The 13,492-nt window shown below is 31.8% G+C and overlaps 1 protein-coding gene across 10 annotated transcripts in view; it reads right to left on the minus strand.

Annotated features, from left to right (window-relative positions):
* Positions 1–5,335: 5,335 nt before the first annotated feature.
* LOC148596906 (uncharacterized) overlaps positions 5,336–13,492 on the minus strand; it is a 36,736-nt gene continuing 28,579 nt past the window's right edge. For 9 of the 10 annotated variants that reach the window (XM_088563910.1, XM_088563909.1, XM_088563911.1 and 6 more), the window contains 8 exons: positions 12,979–13,092; positions 11,180–11,293; positions 10,250–10,326; positions 9,184–9,277; positions 8,227–8,484; positions 7,704–7,783; positions 6,518–6,611; positions 5,336–5,661 (listed from right to left, as the gene is read on the minus strand). In XM_088563910.1, coding sequence (XP_088420036.1) covers positions 5,450–5,661; positions 6,518–6,611; positions 7,704–7,783; positions 8,227–8,484; positions 9,184–9,277; positions 10,250–10,326; positions 11,180–11,293; positions 12,979–13,092 — 1,043 coding nt within the window. In that variant the 3' untranslated portion in view covers positions 5,336–5,449. The remainder of the gene's footprint in view (positions 5,662–6,517; positions 6,612–7,703; positions 7,784–8,226; positions 8,485–9,183; positions 9,278–10,249; positions 10,327–11,179; positions 11,294–12,978; positions 13,093–13,492) is intronic. The other variant, XM_088563915.1, reaches the window with a different exon arrangement.

Consider the following 13,492-nt stretch of genomic DNA (forward strand, 5'->3'; position numbering starts at 1 on the left):
CTAGAAAGCAAACTCATATTAATATTTATTCAACGGGTCATAGTTTTCCTTTCCTCGTTTGTCCACCCCGGACATGACTTTTTATGAGCAACTCGGCGGAGTTTCTAGAAAAGCAGAGGAGGCTCACCCTACATGTGCAGCTGGTCCATGCTCCCAGTTTTTAGTGGAGTCCGAGTTGCTCATTTACTTTTGTTATTTTGTATGAATGATTTTAGTTACTTTATGTTCTTTGTTGTGTATGTCTGTTTTCCATGTCTGGTCTTTGTCCCTGGATTACATTCTTTTGACTACCGTTATAACCTTGGTTCCCTTGGTACTCTTTCATTTCATCATTATTTAATGTTCATTTTATCACCCATTTCATGTTCATTGCCTGAATATAACTGAAATATTGTTGTTCTGGTGTTAAACCCCAACAATCGATCAATCAAGATAAATAAGGCTACAGAAACAACTTGTTCAGTATTTTTGTGGACCTATATCTCGAATTTGGCAACAGTGGTCATCTCAGTACTGAGATGACAAAAAGACGACATAAGTTTAAAATTACATATGTTTCTTGTCTGAGCAGCAATATACCTTGACCTTATTCATTTGGTGTTTATATTTCAGAATGGATTTGATACGCTTGGCCAAGTACTAACTACGCTGATTTTCTTGAACACCAAGAATATCTGCATAATCGACTGAACCTGGGGTATAAAGAAATGCGTCTAGAAAACCATCTTACCAAATCCATTTCAAGATATGAATCTTTGGTTGAAAAAAATCACAGTTTTTACTAATACATTGATTTATGATTGCCTTTTGAAACTTATTCTTTGTGTTGATGCAACCACTGATTCCCCTATTGAATAGTAAAGCGTACACATAATATTTAATTACATGTATCACTAGTATATTCCCGATTACTAATAAGGGTAACAACAAAATGACCGAACACTAATCCGATCCATAATCAAGTCAAGTCTTACAAAAAATATATTACACCACCGGAGTAGCGAGTACCGCTATGGTCCTGACTTGGTACAGGCATTTCAAACGGAATAGTGGGTTAAATCTAGGTTTTACAGCGCGCCAAACTTTCTCCCTACATATTTATAAATATTAGACATATTAGAATCATTCATGTCAAAATCATACCAAAGTTAGCTTTATTTCGTACTAGTATTCAGAAGCAGAGACCCAATATTCATTAATAGCTTTCAAGTAGATAAACATTGTGTAGATTGTGTATGAATTTGGAGAGTCAGCTTCATACGAGTATAGGAATGGGTCAGCAAGCAAAGAATAACATTTTTTTTTCCAATTGGATAGCCGACCGTTTGTTGACAAATGCGTCCACCGCCCTAGACAAATATGTTGTCGATAAAAAATTCGAGCATTTTGAAAACATCGAAGATGATTTGGAATTATTTCTGATCTCCACCAAGAACTACATATTTGTATCTACGTGTACCGTTTTTTTTTTTTTTTTTTTTTTTTTTGAGTACCTATGATATATAATGTTTTTGAGTCGGGATTTTAACTGAGTATGGGGAATAGAAGTATAAAGAGTTGAAAAATCTTAGGTTTTAATGGTGTTATCTAGTGACAATAATCTTGATTGAGGGTTTCCAGAAGAACTTTCTTTTTTTTCAGGATTAGCATTGAATTAATACCACTACGGGAGTAACATGGTTCGTGGAAGGACTGGAGGCCCTCTTTGATACTCATGAGTATTGAAGTTAAAAGGTTTGAAAGAGGTTAAGTGGTATATCTTGCAAATCTAGCAACGTAGCGTTGTTTGCATGGATTCCTGTGGAGTTCATGAATCCAGTAGGTAGACGGTAAATCACAAATATCGTCTTTAGTAGAGAGACTAAAATAGGATAGCAGAGATATATGGTTTTCCACTATCTTTGTAGAGTGTGGTAGCAGTATAGGTCTTAATACATGATACATTTCATGTTAATCGTCACGATTAACTTGACCTCCAATCATTGATAATAAGAGACTCACGGACACTTGACCATTGAAAATGTTCTTCTTTTCTTATATATATTTTTTTTTATTTTCCAATTGAGTAAAAACAATATATTGATTAAATAAATAACATTTTCTGAATTTAATTAAAACGAAAGAAGTCAGCAGCAACAGCCTCAATTGGGAGCTCGAGATAGCAGCCTGAAATGAAGGCATTGACACCAATTTATATCATGTTAATATTTGTTGTATAAATGTTCATCGCTGTGAATATATTTTAGTCTTCAATGCATTTCTTCCATTTTGTTCTGCTTTAACAATATATTTATGGAAAAATAGCATCCAGCACAAATTTAACACGTCTTTCTCCTCTGTTCAACTGGTTGTGAATGGTTCAAAAACGCCCATGAAAAATATGTCACCGATTGTATAATTTAAACCTAAATATAGTTTTTCTAACATAGGAAAGGCAATTATTTTTGTAAGTCTTTCAAAATTGAAAACGTGCGTAGTTACATGTACATACCCCTGTTTTTGGCGAGAATGTTGCGCGAATTAGAATCTACAGGATACCATTGGGTCTATATATTGTCGAACTTGTAGTCCATAGGCCAGATTATGAAGTCCTTCCTCCTGGAGGAATTTTCACAAACCCTGTATAAATTGATGGCTATGTACATTAGAAACATGAATCTGCATATTTGCTAAAAACAAGTGCAGCGTTGTCATGGAAACCATGGTTTAAATGTAAGCCACAAGGTCGTTTTAGAGTATAAGTCTGAAAAATTTTGCATTCATAAAAGTGAAAATAATTATTTTTGTGAATCTATATAGCAACAAAAGAAAGGCAAGACATTCATCTTTTCTATTAGGATATAAAAATTTGTAAAATTGTAATGAAGTTAAAAATTTCTCCACATCCCCTTAAAAATCGACTAGTACATTGTATAGACAGAACAGTGTGATTTATTTGGCTTTTGTATGCTTAAAGTGAACAAAAATGAATGATTATGACATTCAAAATGTTTGAAGGGCAGATAATGCCTTATTTCTGTTAAAAAACATATGTTTGCCCACACCAACCTACTAAATAGGCAATTATAACATGTTTAAAATTTCGCAATGAAACGGTTCATTTTGTAATGCTGCCAAACGCGCTTATTTTTTTTTTATAAATTAATAAATCAGCAGTACAATTATTTGATTTTTTTCATTATAACTGCAAAATATATAATTTTTTTTACATAAAAACCATTATTAGTAAACAATATTTTACTGACTTCTGATTTTCACATTAAACTGTAGTCTAGAAGAAGCAAAGTATGCTTTTTTATTTAAAAACAAAAACAAAAACAAAAACAAAAACAAAAACAAAACAAAACAGAAAAAGACAGAAAAAAACAACAAACAAACAAACCAAAAAACCCCAAAAAATAAATAAATAAGCTGTTTATCAACACGAGCAAACCACAGTGTTGAGTAATACTATTTTGTTTAATAACTTGGTATAGCAGTTTATTAGGGCATCATTCAGTACAAGCTCAAAATATGTAGGCATCGAATTAAATTTAACCAAAACTCAATGAAAACCAATCGACCAATTATGGTTTATTGACCTGAAAAAAACATAAAACATAAAAGAAATATTATTTTATGCATGCACTTGGGATTTACTTTAGTTGTTAACATTTTCTTGACTATTCTTTTTCAAATGCTTTTGATTAGATGAAATTAAAATGACAGTATGTTTTAGTTGATCTTTCTCTAATTAATGTTTCCAGGAATATCCAACAATTTGAATAGAGTAGTAAAGGTTCTCATTTCAAATGAAATGTTGAGCTCATTTTGTAGTTGTAATATATTACAAATTTATTCTTATTATTAATTTTATTTTGCTATTACAGTATACTCATGGAAATTTTATAACGCCTTGCCCATTATTAGTTAAAAATAGAATGAATCTTTCTATTATTAAAGTGAACTGGAATATACAAGAATGCAAATGTTGTAGTAAAGGACAGAATACAACTTGCTTTTATCTGTATTTATGATCAGAACTCGATTTAAAATGTCTTATAGTGTTTTGACTGAATAATTTATTTACAGAAGCGGAGCTCAACTAAAAAGATTGAAATGTACAAATCTGAAATGTCCCATTTTGATCATCAGGTTTTCATTTCAAATGAAGTGTTAGCTTGAGGTTATTGTGTATTGTAATGTATTACAAATGAGATTCAGGGTCCGATCAAGAATTGATGTAAAAAAGGGGTTCGTTCAGGCTATCATTTGAAGCATATTGCAAAAGGTTATCAAACATTATGAAAAATCATAACGTCGGTTTATTTTGTGTGGGGAATTATATTTAGTGTAGCAAACAGTCAATTAATATTCACATGTGTGGTTCAAACCACAGTGCAGTGAGGGAAAGCTCGATATAAGATGATATTGTTTTACCATAACATAATTGAGGGTCAAACTGAATACAAAAATACCAACATACCCAACCCAATATCCAAACCCCAAACACGAAAGGTTTCATCAATAATTTTGTGATTTAAAAAAAAAACTGAGCACTTGGTAAACTTACCATTACACACGTTGGCAAGTTTATTCAAGTATTCAATTTTTCATTGTTTAAATTGGGCTTCAGACAATGCGTTGTTATTTTGTTTTGTTTTGTTTTGTTTAAACAGACGTCTAGATCGTCTTTTTTTTGCCATTGGTGTCCGTGTAACGCTATATAAACAATATTTTCTTTTTCTGAATATATATTTATAGCTGAGTGTTAAATCAAAATATCAAAACGATATGTTCGGAATATTCGAATGACGTTTCAGATTCAGACCCCCGCTGTCGTCATATTTTATCCTCGAGTGCTTGTCTTTGATTTTTGCACTTTGTTGCCTCATCGTGTTTATGATTTTTTCACTTCTTTTACATTTTATGAGCAACTCGGCGGGTGTTTCTAGAAAAGCAGAGGACGCTTACCCTACAGGTGCATCTGTTCCATGCTCCCAGTTTTTAGTGGAGTCCGAGTTGCTCATTTACTTTTGTTACTTTGTATGTATGATTTTAGTTACGTTATGTTCTTTGTTGTGTATGTCTGTTTTCCATGTCTGGTCTTTGTCCCTGGATTATATTCTTTTGATTACCGCTATAACCTTGGTTCCCTTGATTACTCTTACATTTTGTCTTTGATCCGTCAACAAAGGAATTTAATAAACTAGACTTAATTATAACATTAAGATAAATATCTGTACATGTTGTTATTTTGTTTGTGTAATGGAAAATAATTTTAAGGATGGAAGTAAAGTGTTGCCACCTTTGATAGAAAGGAATGTTTTACTTCTGGGCTTCAGACAAAACTTCATATTATCAGCGCTTATATTTTGATTTCGGTAATTGCATGGTCGAATCAACTAATGATAAATGACAACAAAAATTATAAACCAATTGATATAAAAGGAGTTAGAAATATGTTATCTTAAAATCGACTTTCACATAAGTAAAACAATTCAGTCCCACAATTCTCAGTGTCCCACTTGTCGTTTTTCAAAGACACGCATCCGTGGTCCTGTGGATTTGGAGCCACTTTCCAATTGTTAGAATCTAGTGGTATAGCATGTTGATGTTCATCCTTCCACATCCATGAGTGCTGATTTGTTGATTGTCCACCAAGCCACACATGACCTGAATCTTGATTAGAAAAGACCGTTTTGATATACATTTAATCAGGGATATACGTTTCATTAATAGAATCAAGTATTTATCTAAATGCATTCTGATTATTAACTGTATTTAGGCATGGTTCATTTGTTACACATAACATAAACCGTGGATATCATTACCCCCAAAATTGGGTTGGAAATTAGAATAAATTTTGGCCTGATACCCCCCTCAAACCTTAAAATAAAATTTATATATATTTTTTCCCTTCAAATCACTATTTATCATTCCGGGGCTTAAAATCACTGTACAGGTGTATCAGACCATAGGTGTATTCATATTAGTAATCAATACATAAACAAGATGTCTTTTTTTTCTTACATTAAACTTTTCAGTATCTTAAGATGTAAACGCCCGTTTTAATGGAGAAATATTGTTTTGATATGGAATCTGGTGCGTTAGGAAATATATATATTATCAAATCTAACACATATTGTCATTAAAAGTATCCTTGATTATGGAAATAAAGGCTGGTGGAAAATAAAAACAATAATATATGACAAACCTCAAATCAAGCAATTTCACGTACGATAAATCATGAATTTAACCGGTATAAATTGTACATGTAATGAGATATTATATTTTAGATCCAGCAATTAAGGATCGGTAAAGGGGATTGAATGTGGAAAGTAACAAAATAAACAGTACTACCCGGAAGTTGAAATTGTATAGCCTCCAACATTGATAATACCCTCGTATCTAGGCCTCGAGTCATTATCCCCTTCTGATCCAAAATTATTGACACCTGGTTGGTCAATAACGTATCGTTATAATTACCTCAACCTAATTAACTATTGTAAAAATGGATGTTCCCCAATTCACTTACATGTAGAGTTGGTCCTGACATATTTGACTATGGCGTTGTGTTCTCTATCACTGTTGACGGTTGCAAGTCGCATATTAACTTTCCGACAAGGATCCTGTTTAACAAAATAAACAGCAAATGTTAAAACGGTTCCTTCAAGGATTAAGTTTATTTTTTTTACTGTTAGAAACAGACACGGCTGCCTTGATTAACATATGAAGATATATTTAGAAATACATGGCATAAAAGGATGCATTTATATATCATATAGATAGTTTAAAAATTATGTGAAAATGGCGATGTTTTTTGTTGTTTGTTGGGGTTAACGTCCGAACAGCAATATTTCAGCTATATTCAGACGATGAACATGAAATGGATGATTAAATGAACATGAAGTGGAAAAAAAGGATGGGACACAAGGATAATAGGGTCGACAAATTTTGATTGCCACTGGAAAACGGGGGGATGGGTAAGGTCGGGCAATTTAGCCTCCTGTGGCGGAGCGCAAAGGTTCCTACTCCTTTCGAATACCACAGCAGGGTTCTTTAACGTGCGAGGAACGTGGCGTCTTTCCCAACACGGTGCACCACTATGGTTTGCGGTCAGGTTTTCCGTATTATAACCAGACAACCCCAGCATGTAACACGCCAGGGGTACCCATTCCACTACCTGGGGCACACATCCCAGTTTCTCTGTGGGCAGAGCGCCTAGCCCCCTGCTAGGTTTTTGAGCACTATTTAGTCGCCTTTTACGACAAGCTTAGCGCTGCTGCAGGCCTATTCTTTTAACACCCGGACCTGCGCGGGGCAAAATGGCGATGTAAAAGTAATTTCAAGAATTTTGTTCGCAGATATGTCGTTATCAATATTTATGTGATTGTAAATAAAGTTCCTACATTCAGTACAAGTTTATCCACGTTTTGTATGAGATGTCTGAGATAGTTGTTAAATAGTGTACATAGCCACATGTATCACATATGTTAATCATATGGTGCTAGATAATCACATGTAAACTGAAACATAAGATAATCAGATGATTATTATCCGATAATTCTGATTTCCATATGTGGCATTTAAGGTTGAGTATCAACATCGCTATAGCCAGATAAATGTACAAAATATGTTTGTTTGATAACATATTTTGGACCTGTAATTAGATAAAAATATTTGTTTATTAACTAAAAGGAGGAATAAATAAACTGTATTACCTCAGTCCAATGACCTTTGGATCTTATCAAGAAATAACATGATCTTCCTTCCGAAAATTTTCCAGAACACGTGTTGTTATCTGTAAAAATAATAAGTGTGTTTTTTTTTTATAATTTCATATATCTATACTAAAGTTATCTTCCATTTCTTTCACATCATATATAAATTGAATATAATAATGGTGGGGCGCCCAATGATCAACACAGATAGTACAAAGTAAATTCAATATGCAGAAAAAAAAGTCTTGGTAGAATGCTGCACATATTTATTACAAGTAGAGTACAATATCTATGAAATTGTATTTTTTTATCATTTATTATAAATCATAATATGTTTTTCAAGAAGTAAAGGTTGGTTAGATATTAGGTTTGAAAGTACAAAGTAAACTCAATATAAAAAATGTAATAAAAAATAGCTTAATAGAATGCAGAACATATTTATAACAAGTGGGACACAAAACATCTAACTAAATGTATTATATTCATAAATTACGAAGTTACAAAAACACTACAATTTTTATACTTGGAATAAGTGTAGTAGTGTCTGAAGTTAGGCGCTGTAACCTCCTTTCACAAAGATGATAATGATCATGTGAACAATCAACAGTGTTCCATTTGTCTCCGTGCATTGCTACACAGTAATGCGATTTATCTCCCTTTGGACTCGTCGACGCACTTGTTTCCCAATGGTTGTCGCTCATTTTTATCAGTTCATTATTTATCCATGTCCAATGGTGGTTAGAATGCGAATAGTTAGCTCCAAGCCAAACTATTTCGTCCCCTATCAAAACGAATCGAATAAATCTAATCAATTTTTTCTCATAAATCTTGTTCTAAAAAGTTACCTAGTGGCCTCCTTTATGTTTTTCAATTGACATGAACATAAAAAAAAATATCATTTGTGTTTAAATGTGGCTATTGATAAGTTTATAATTTAAGTTATTGAAAAAGCATCAGAAGTATTAGATCGTTTGCCGTGGATAAGGCATTTGATAATCGAATAATGTGTATGAAACTTGCAGTCATGATCATTGAAGGTCAGGAAATTGAAATAAGAAATAAAATACAAATAATGAAATTAGAATGATTGTATTAAGTTGTCATGGTTCCAAATGTTCAAATTTTTCAAACACTTGTATTGAATAAGAGACATATATAATTAATAATTTTGATAAGTGCCAAAAGGAACATGTTGGGTAATCAAATATGTCTTATCATATTTACTTCGGCAAAGTTAATGTTCTATTTTGTATAGTTGTTTTTTACAATATCTAGTTAATAAAATTTATTCTTAGTTTGCATAACTGTACATATTAATAATTATGTAAGAAATAGGGTATTACATATTCTCACTATCGCTCTCATACCAGTCCTCCACCTATATCACTTATACATTATCAGTCATCGACTGCGTCTAGGTTTATTACCATGGTCGATACGGGCAATGTCATGTAATAATATAGAATTTGTTTTCACTTACTTGGTAATATGCCCGATAGAAACTTTGAAAGTTCTCTGTTTTCGCCTTCACTTCCAAAAACAGCATAATGCATGTTATTTCTTTTACAAATGTTCTGCAACATTTTAAGTGAAAGTTAAATTTCAATTTGCAGAATTAATTTCATGTATTTTATGTCAATAAATTTAAGTATAAAATGATGCCCTTTCAAACAGAAAAAAAGAACATTATTATATGTACAGCAGTGATTTATCTGTGTTTTTGGAATGTTCCCTTAGTGACAAATATCGATAATTCACACTGTGAAATAAAATCTCTACTTTCGCTATCGATTTTCTACCGCCAAAAGGTCAAAACACAAAAAATAATTCAACGATCACAAAATTTAAAATTTATGTTGAAAATAGTAATAAATTATGGAGAAAGTTTATTTCATAAATAGCCATAAAATGATTTTCAATGCCAATAATGATGTCAATTAATTGATTGTTGGTAACCTAATAAGGCAGGCTTTTTTATCCATTTCATGAAAAACTGATTCATCGACCCTTTTCAGAATGAGTCTAGCACTCAGAGCCATATATACTAGCTCACAGTAGGACAAACTTTTTTTACCTGCTTACAAAAACTACAAACAAGAACTAAGAAACAAAATGAATGTGTAACTAAGTAGGTTTGTTTTTGCTTTGAATTTGAAACTGCAAGCCATAAATTGCAATGAACTTTTTGATATCTTATTTCTGAACATTTATCAGTGATTTAAGTTATGCATGAATAATTCCCGTTTGGTGTTTTGTCATTTTTAAATTTCCCTCGTATACGTAGAAATTCTATTTCTAAAATAGTTTTACTCGCTTTGCTTTACAAAGAATTTTAATCATTTGTTTTTTGAGGATTACTCGACATATACATGTGACATCTGATACGAAGAATACAGCGAAACACATTCTTTAGGAAGTTATCAAGTGGGCAATCTACAAATACTTTCTGCAACATATTTAGTTCACACTAATTTATTAAGAGTCATTTTAATATTTCTTTGGCATTTGTTCAGATGTTGTGTGGATATCGATTTAGATATACATACACTAGCCCAGTTCGTCTTCTGGTAGGTAAGGAAATAGCAATGACTATTTCGTACATAGTTTCGTTCCTTCGCACATTCTGTAATGAAGCAATGAGATCTTTTTTTTTGGATCAACTAATTCTGTTTTAGAGTAATCAAGGGAACCAAGGTTATAGCGACAAAGACCCGACATGGAAAACAGACATACACAACAAAGAACATACAGTAACTAAAATCATGCATACAAAGTAACGAAAGCAAAAGAGCAACTCGGACTCCACTAAAAACTGGGAGCATGGACCAGGTGCACCGGTAGGGTAAGCACATAGAAAATTTGATACTTGTTTTAGTGACAATCTTACATAATGTTCAATGGAATTTACAGATAATTTTGTTGGTTTATACTATAAAGGGTTATAGCACATTTACTGAACTGATTAAATCTTACCAAGAGTTAAAAGAAAATGCAAAAAGGAAAATCCGTATAACGGTTGCAATATCGGGGGAAAAACCGAAATTGGTTAATCAATAAGCAAAACTATGTAGCAGGTAAGAAAATTGTCAAGCCATAATTTTATAATTGCACAATTGAAATATTAATATGTAATCATTTCTAGAGAATAAAATATGATACAGTATTATATATGTTATAATAAAGTGATAATGTAAATGTTCTATGTAAACATCTAAACTATGTTTTGTTAAAAATAGCATGAACTATATTCTCTCGAAATAAAAAGGCAGAATATAGTAGTTCACCCTTTTCCCACGGACATATTGTTCACTACGTTCCCTGATATCTTCAGTGGAATAACCATATGTCAGAAGAAGACTATATGTTTTTTTTACAAAATATAAAAAAAAATCTGGGTCATAGTTTTGAATCCAAGTTCGACATTATATAACCACAAAAAAAATAATTGTGCAAGTTTTTTTTCTCCGTAATTATACCTGTTTCGCAGCGGTCACCTTTATTGAAGTCGATGCAATCACACCTAAATGTTCCAAGGTGATTCACACACTTCCCACCATGTAAACAAGGATTACTTGCGCATGGATTAACGGCTGAAAAAAAAATAGAAATATTAAACACAGGACGTATTTGAAAATATATATATATATATATATATATATATATATATATATATATATATACAATCAGCAGCAGAAGTCCGTGAAGTGTGTCCAAACCTAACACATTGTTTGGACATATGATGACTTTACCGATGTTTACATACATTTGTAACATACATCAAGGGGAAGAGGTAGGGTAAGGAACACTACTCTTGGAACGCTTGAATTCAGCATTTGACATCAATTTCATGTATGCATCAAAGTATTTGGGTAGATTTCATTATTTTTCAAATGAAAGAATGAAAAGCTTTGGTAAAATTGAATATGATACAAGCATATCACCGATATCACTCTGGTATAAACATGTGTTCGGATAACTTAGTGTTCGGTTTACAAAGATTCCTCAGTTTTAGCAATGCAGTACTATATCATACATCATATGTACATTTTATATTTATTTCAACCTAGCATAAATGCGAAGATATTAATTAAAAAGTTGATTGCTGACGTATGTAAATAATTTAAGGAAATTAACAACGTAAAGTATTTAACATGTATCTATTAATTCAACAGTACTTGTAAACATGACGTTTTTCTATAATAATGACATATACCTAAAAAAAACCATTATGAAACCCCTACTCCATTTTGCATTTATCCTTAGGATAATAGAATTAAGCTTAACAAAACAACTTCATTGTAGCTTATTTCCTGTATGCTGAATAACAGCTCTAAGCAACAATGTTCACACACACATATACACACAAATACATGCACACACACACATATACACAAAGTTGTAATTTGTCCATAGAACTCGGGATAATTAGTAAACAAATTATTAACAGCACTCATACTTGGACTAGCTGCCATTCTATATTAAATTGGCATAGAAATCTGGAATGGGGAAAGAGGATTGTGCTAAAGAGAAGGAGAATAGGGATGTGGAAAGAACGGAAATTTAAATTTTGAGAATGGGGAAATTAGTTTTTTTGTTTGTTTTTTTTTAAATTCTTATTGGTACGAAAAAAATGTTGAAGAATAATTAAAACAGATTGCACAAGTATCGTGAATAAACCATGCGGATTTTTTTTTTTTTTTTTTTTTTTTTTTTTTAAACTGGTACTTTTCTATGGGGAATACAGATTGGATAATAAAACATTGTGAATGGTATACCTGTAAATAGGAAACTCATACTATTCAAGAGATGTATTATTCAGCATTTTCATCAGGAGAGCTAGTAATTGGTTTCGTAAAAAAAGACATAAAAAGACTTAAAAAAGTCGTAAAGACATATTTTATTCATAAAAGCAGTATATCTTTACCCCTCTAGGGCACTAACTCTTAAAAATCATTGGAACGTTTGTATTCAGCATTTTCAATCAATGTCATGCAAGCATCAAAGTAACTTGGACTGATTTCATTCTATTTCATATGAAAGCTTGATGGGCTTTGGTGAAATTGAATATGAAACAAGCATATCCCGATTTCAAGAGTTATGTCCCTAACCATAGGTCTACCTCCTTAATCCTGTCGTTTAAAAAATGTATTGTGAACGCCTGTGTATTTTGATTTACCTACATGTTGTGTAAGTTCAAAATAGCTGTATTGTCCTTTCTGTTCATGCTATGGAATATTTTTATTGAAAGAAAAATTATTTCAAAAATATATATCACCATTTTCACAGTGTGTTCCATTGTAGCCTGGGAGACAACTACAGTAGAAATGATTTGGTTTATCATGACAAGTTCCATTGTGTAAACAAGGGTTGCTTTCGCATTCGTTTATATCTAAAAAGATTGAAATTAATAGCGTATTCATCACATTTATTCATTTATAACTTCTCGCTATAAGAATGTTATACATCATGAAGACATTCCGGAAAGACAAATGCAGAAGCTTTCAACAACAAAAAAACTTTTAAATTCAGTTCAAATTTAACAAAGCACTAAAGCACAATTTAAATTACATTGAAATCTCATTATATATATAATATATATACATGTATGGATAATAACATTAAATGAAGGTTTAATAAAAAAAAACTTTTTTTGGAACTATCCAAGACCAATGGTTCTTAAAACAACTTGTCCAATTACATTTACCATAAAGTATGCATTAAGTTTCATTTTTAAAAGAAGAAGTCGTTTAACGTTTTATTTATGTAGCAACAAAAAAATCAAGAAAACA

The sequence above is a fragment of the Perna viridis genome, chromosome 15 (assembly GCF_037379345.1).
Source record: "Perna viridis isolate PV_CMFRI_1.1 ecotype Kerala chromosome 15, ASM3737934v1, whole genome shotgun sequence".
NCBI lineage: Eukaryota > Metazoa > Mollusca > Bivalvia > Mytilida > Mytilidae > Perna > Perna viridis.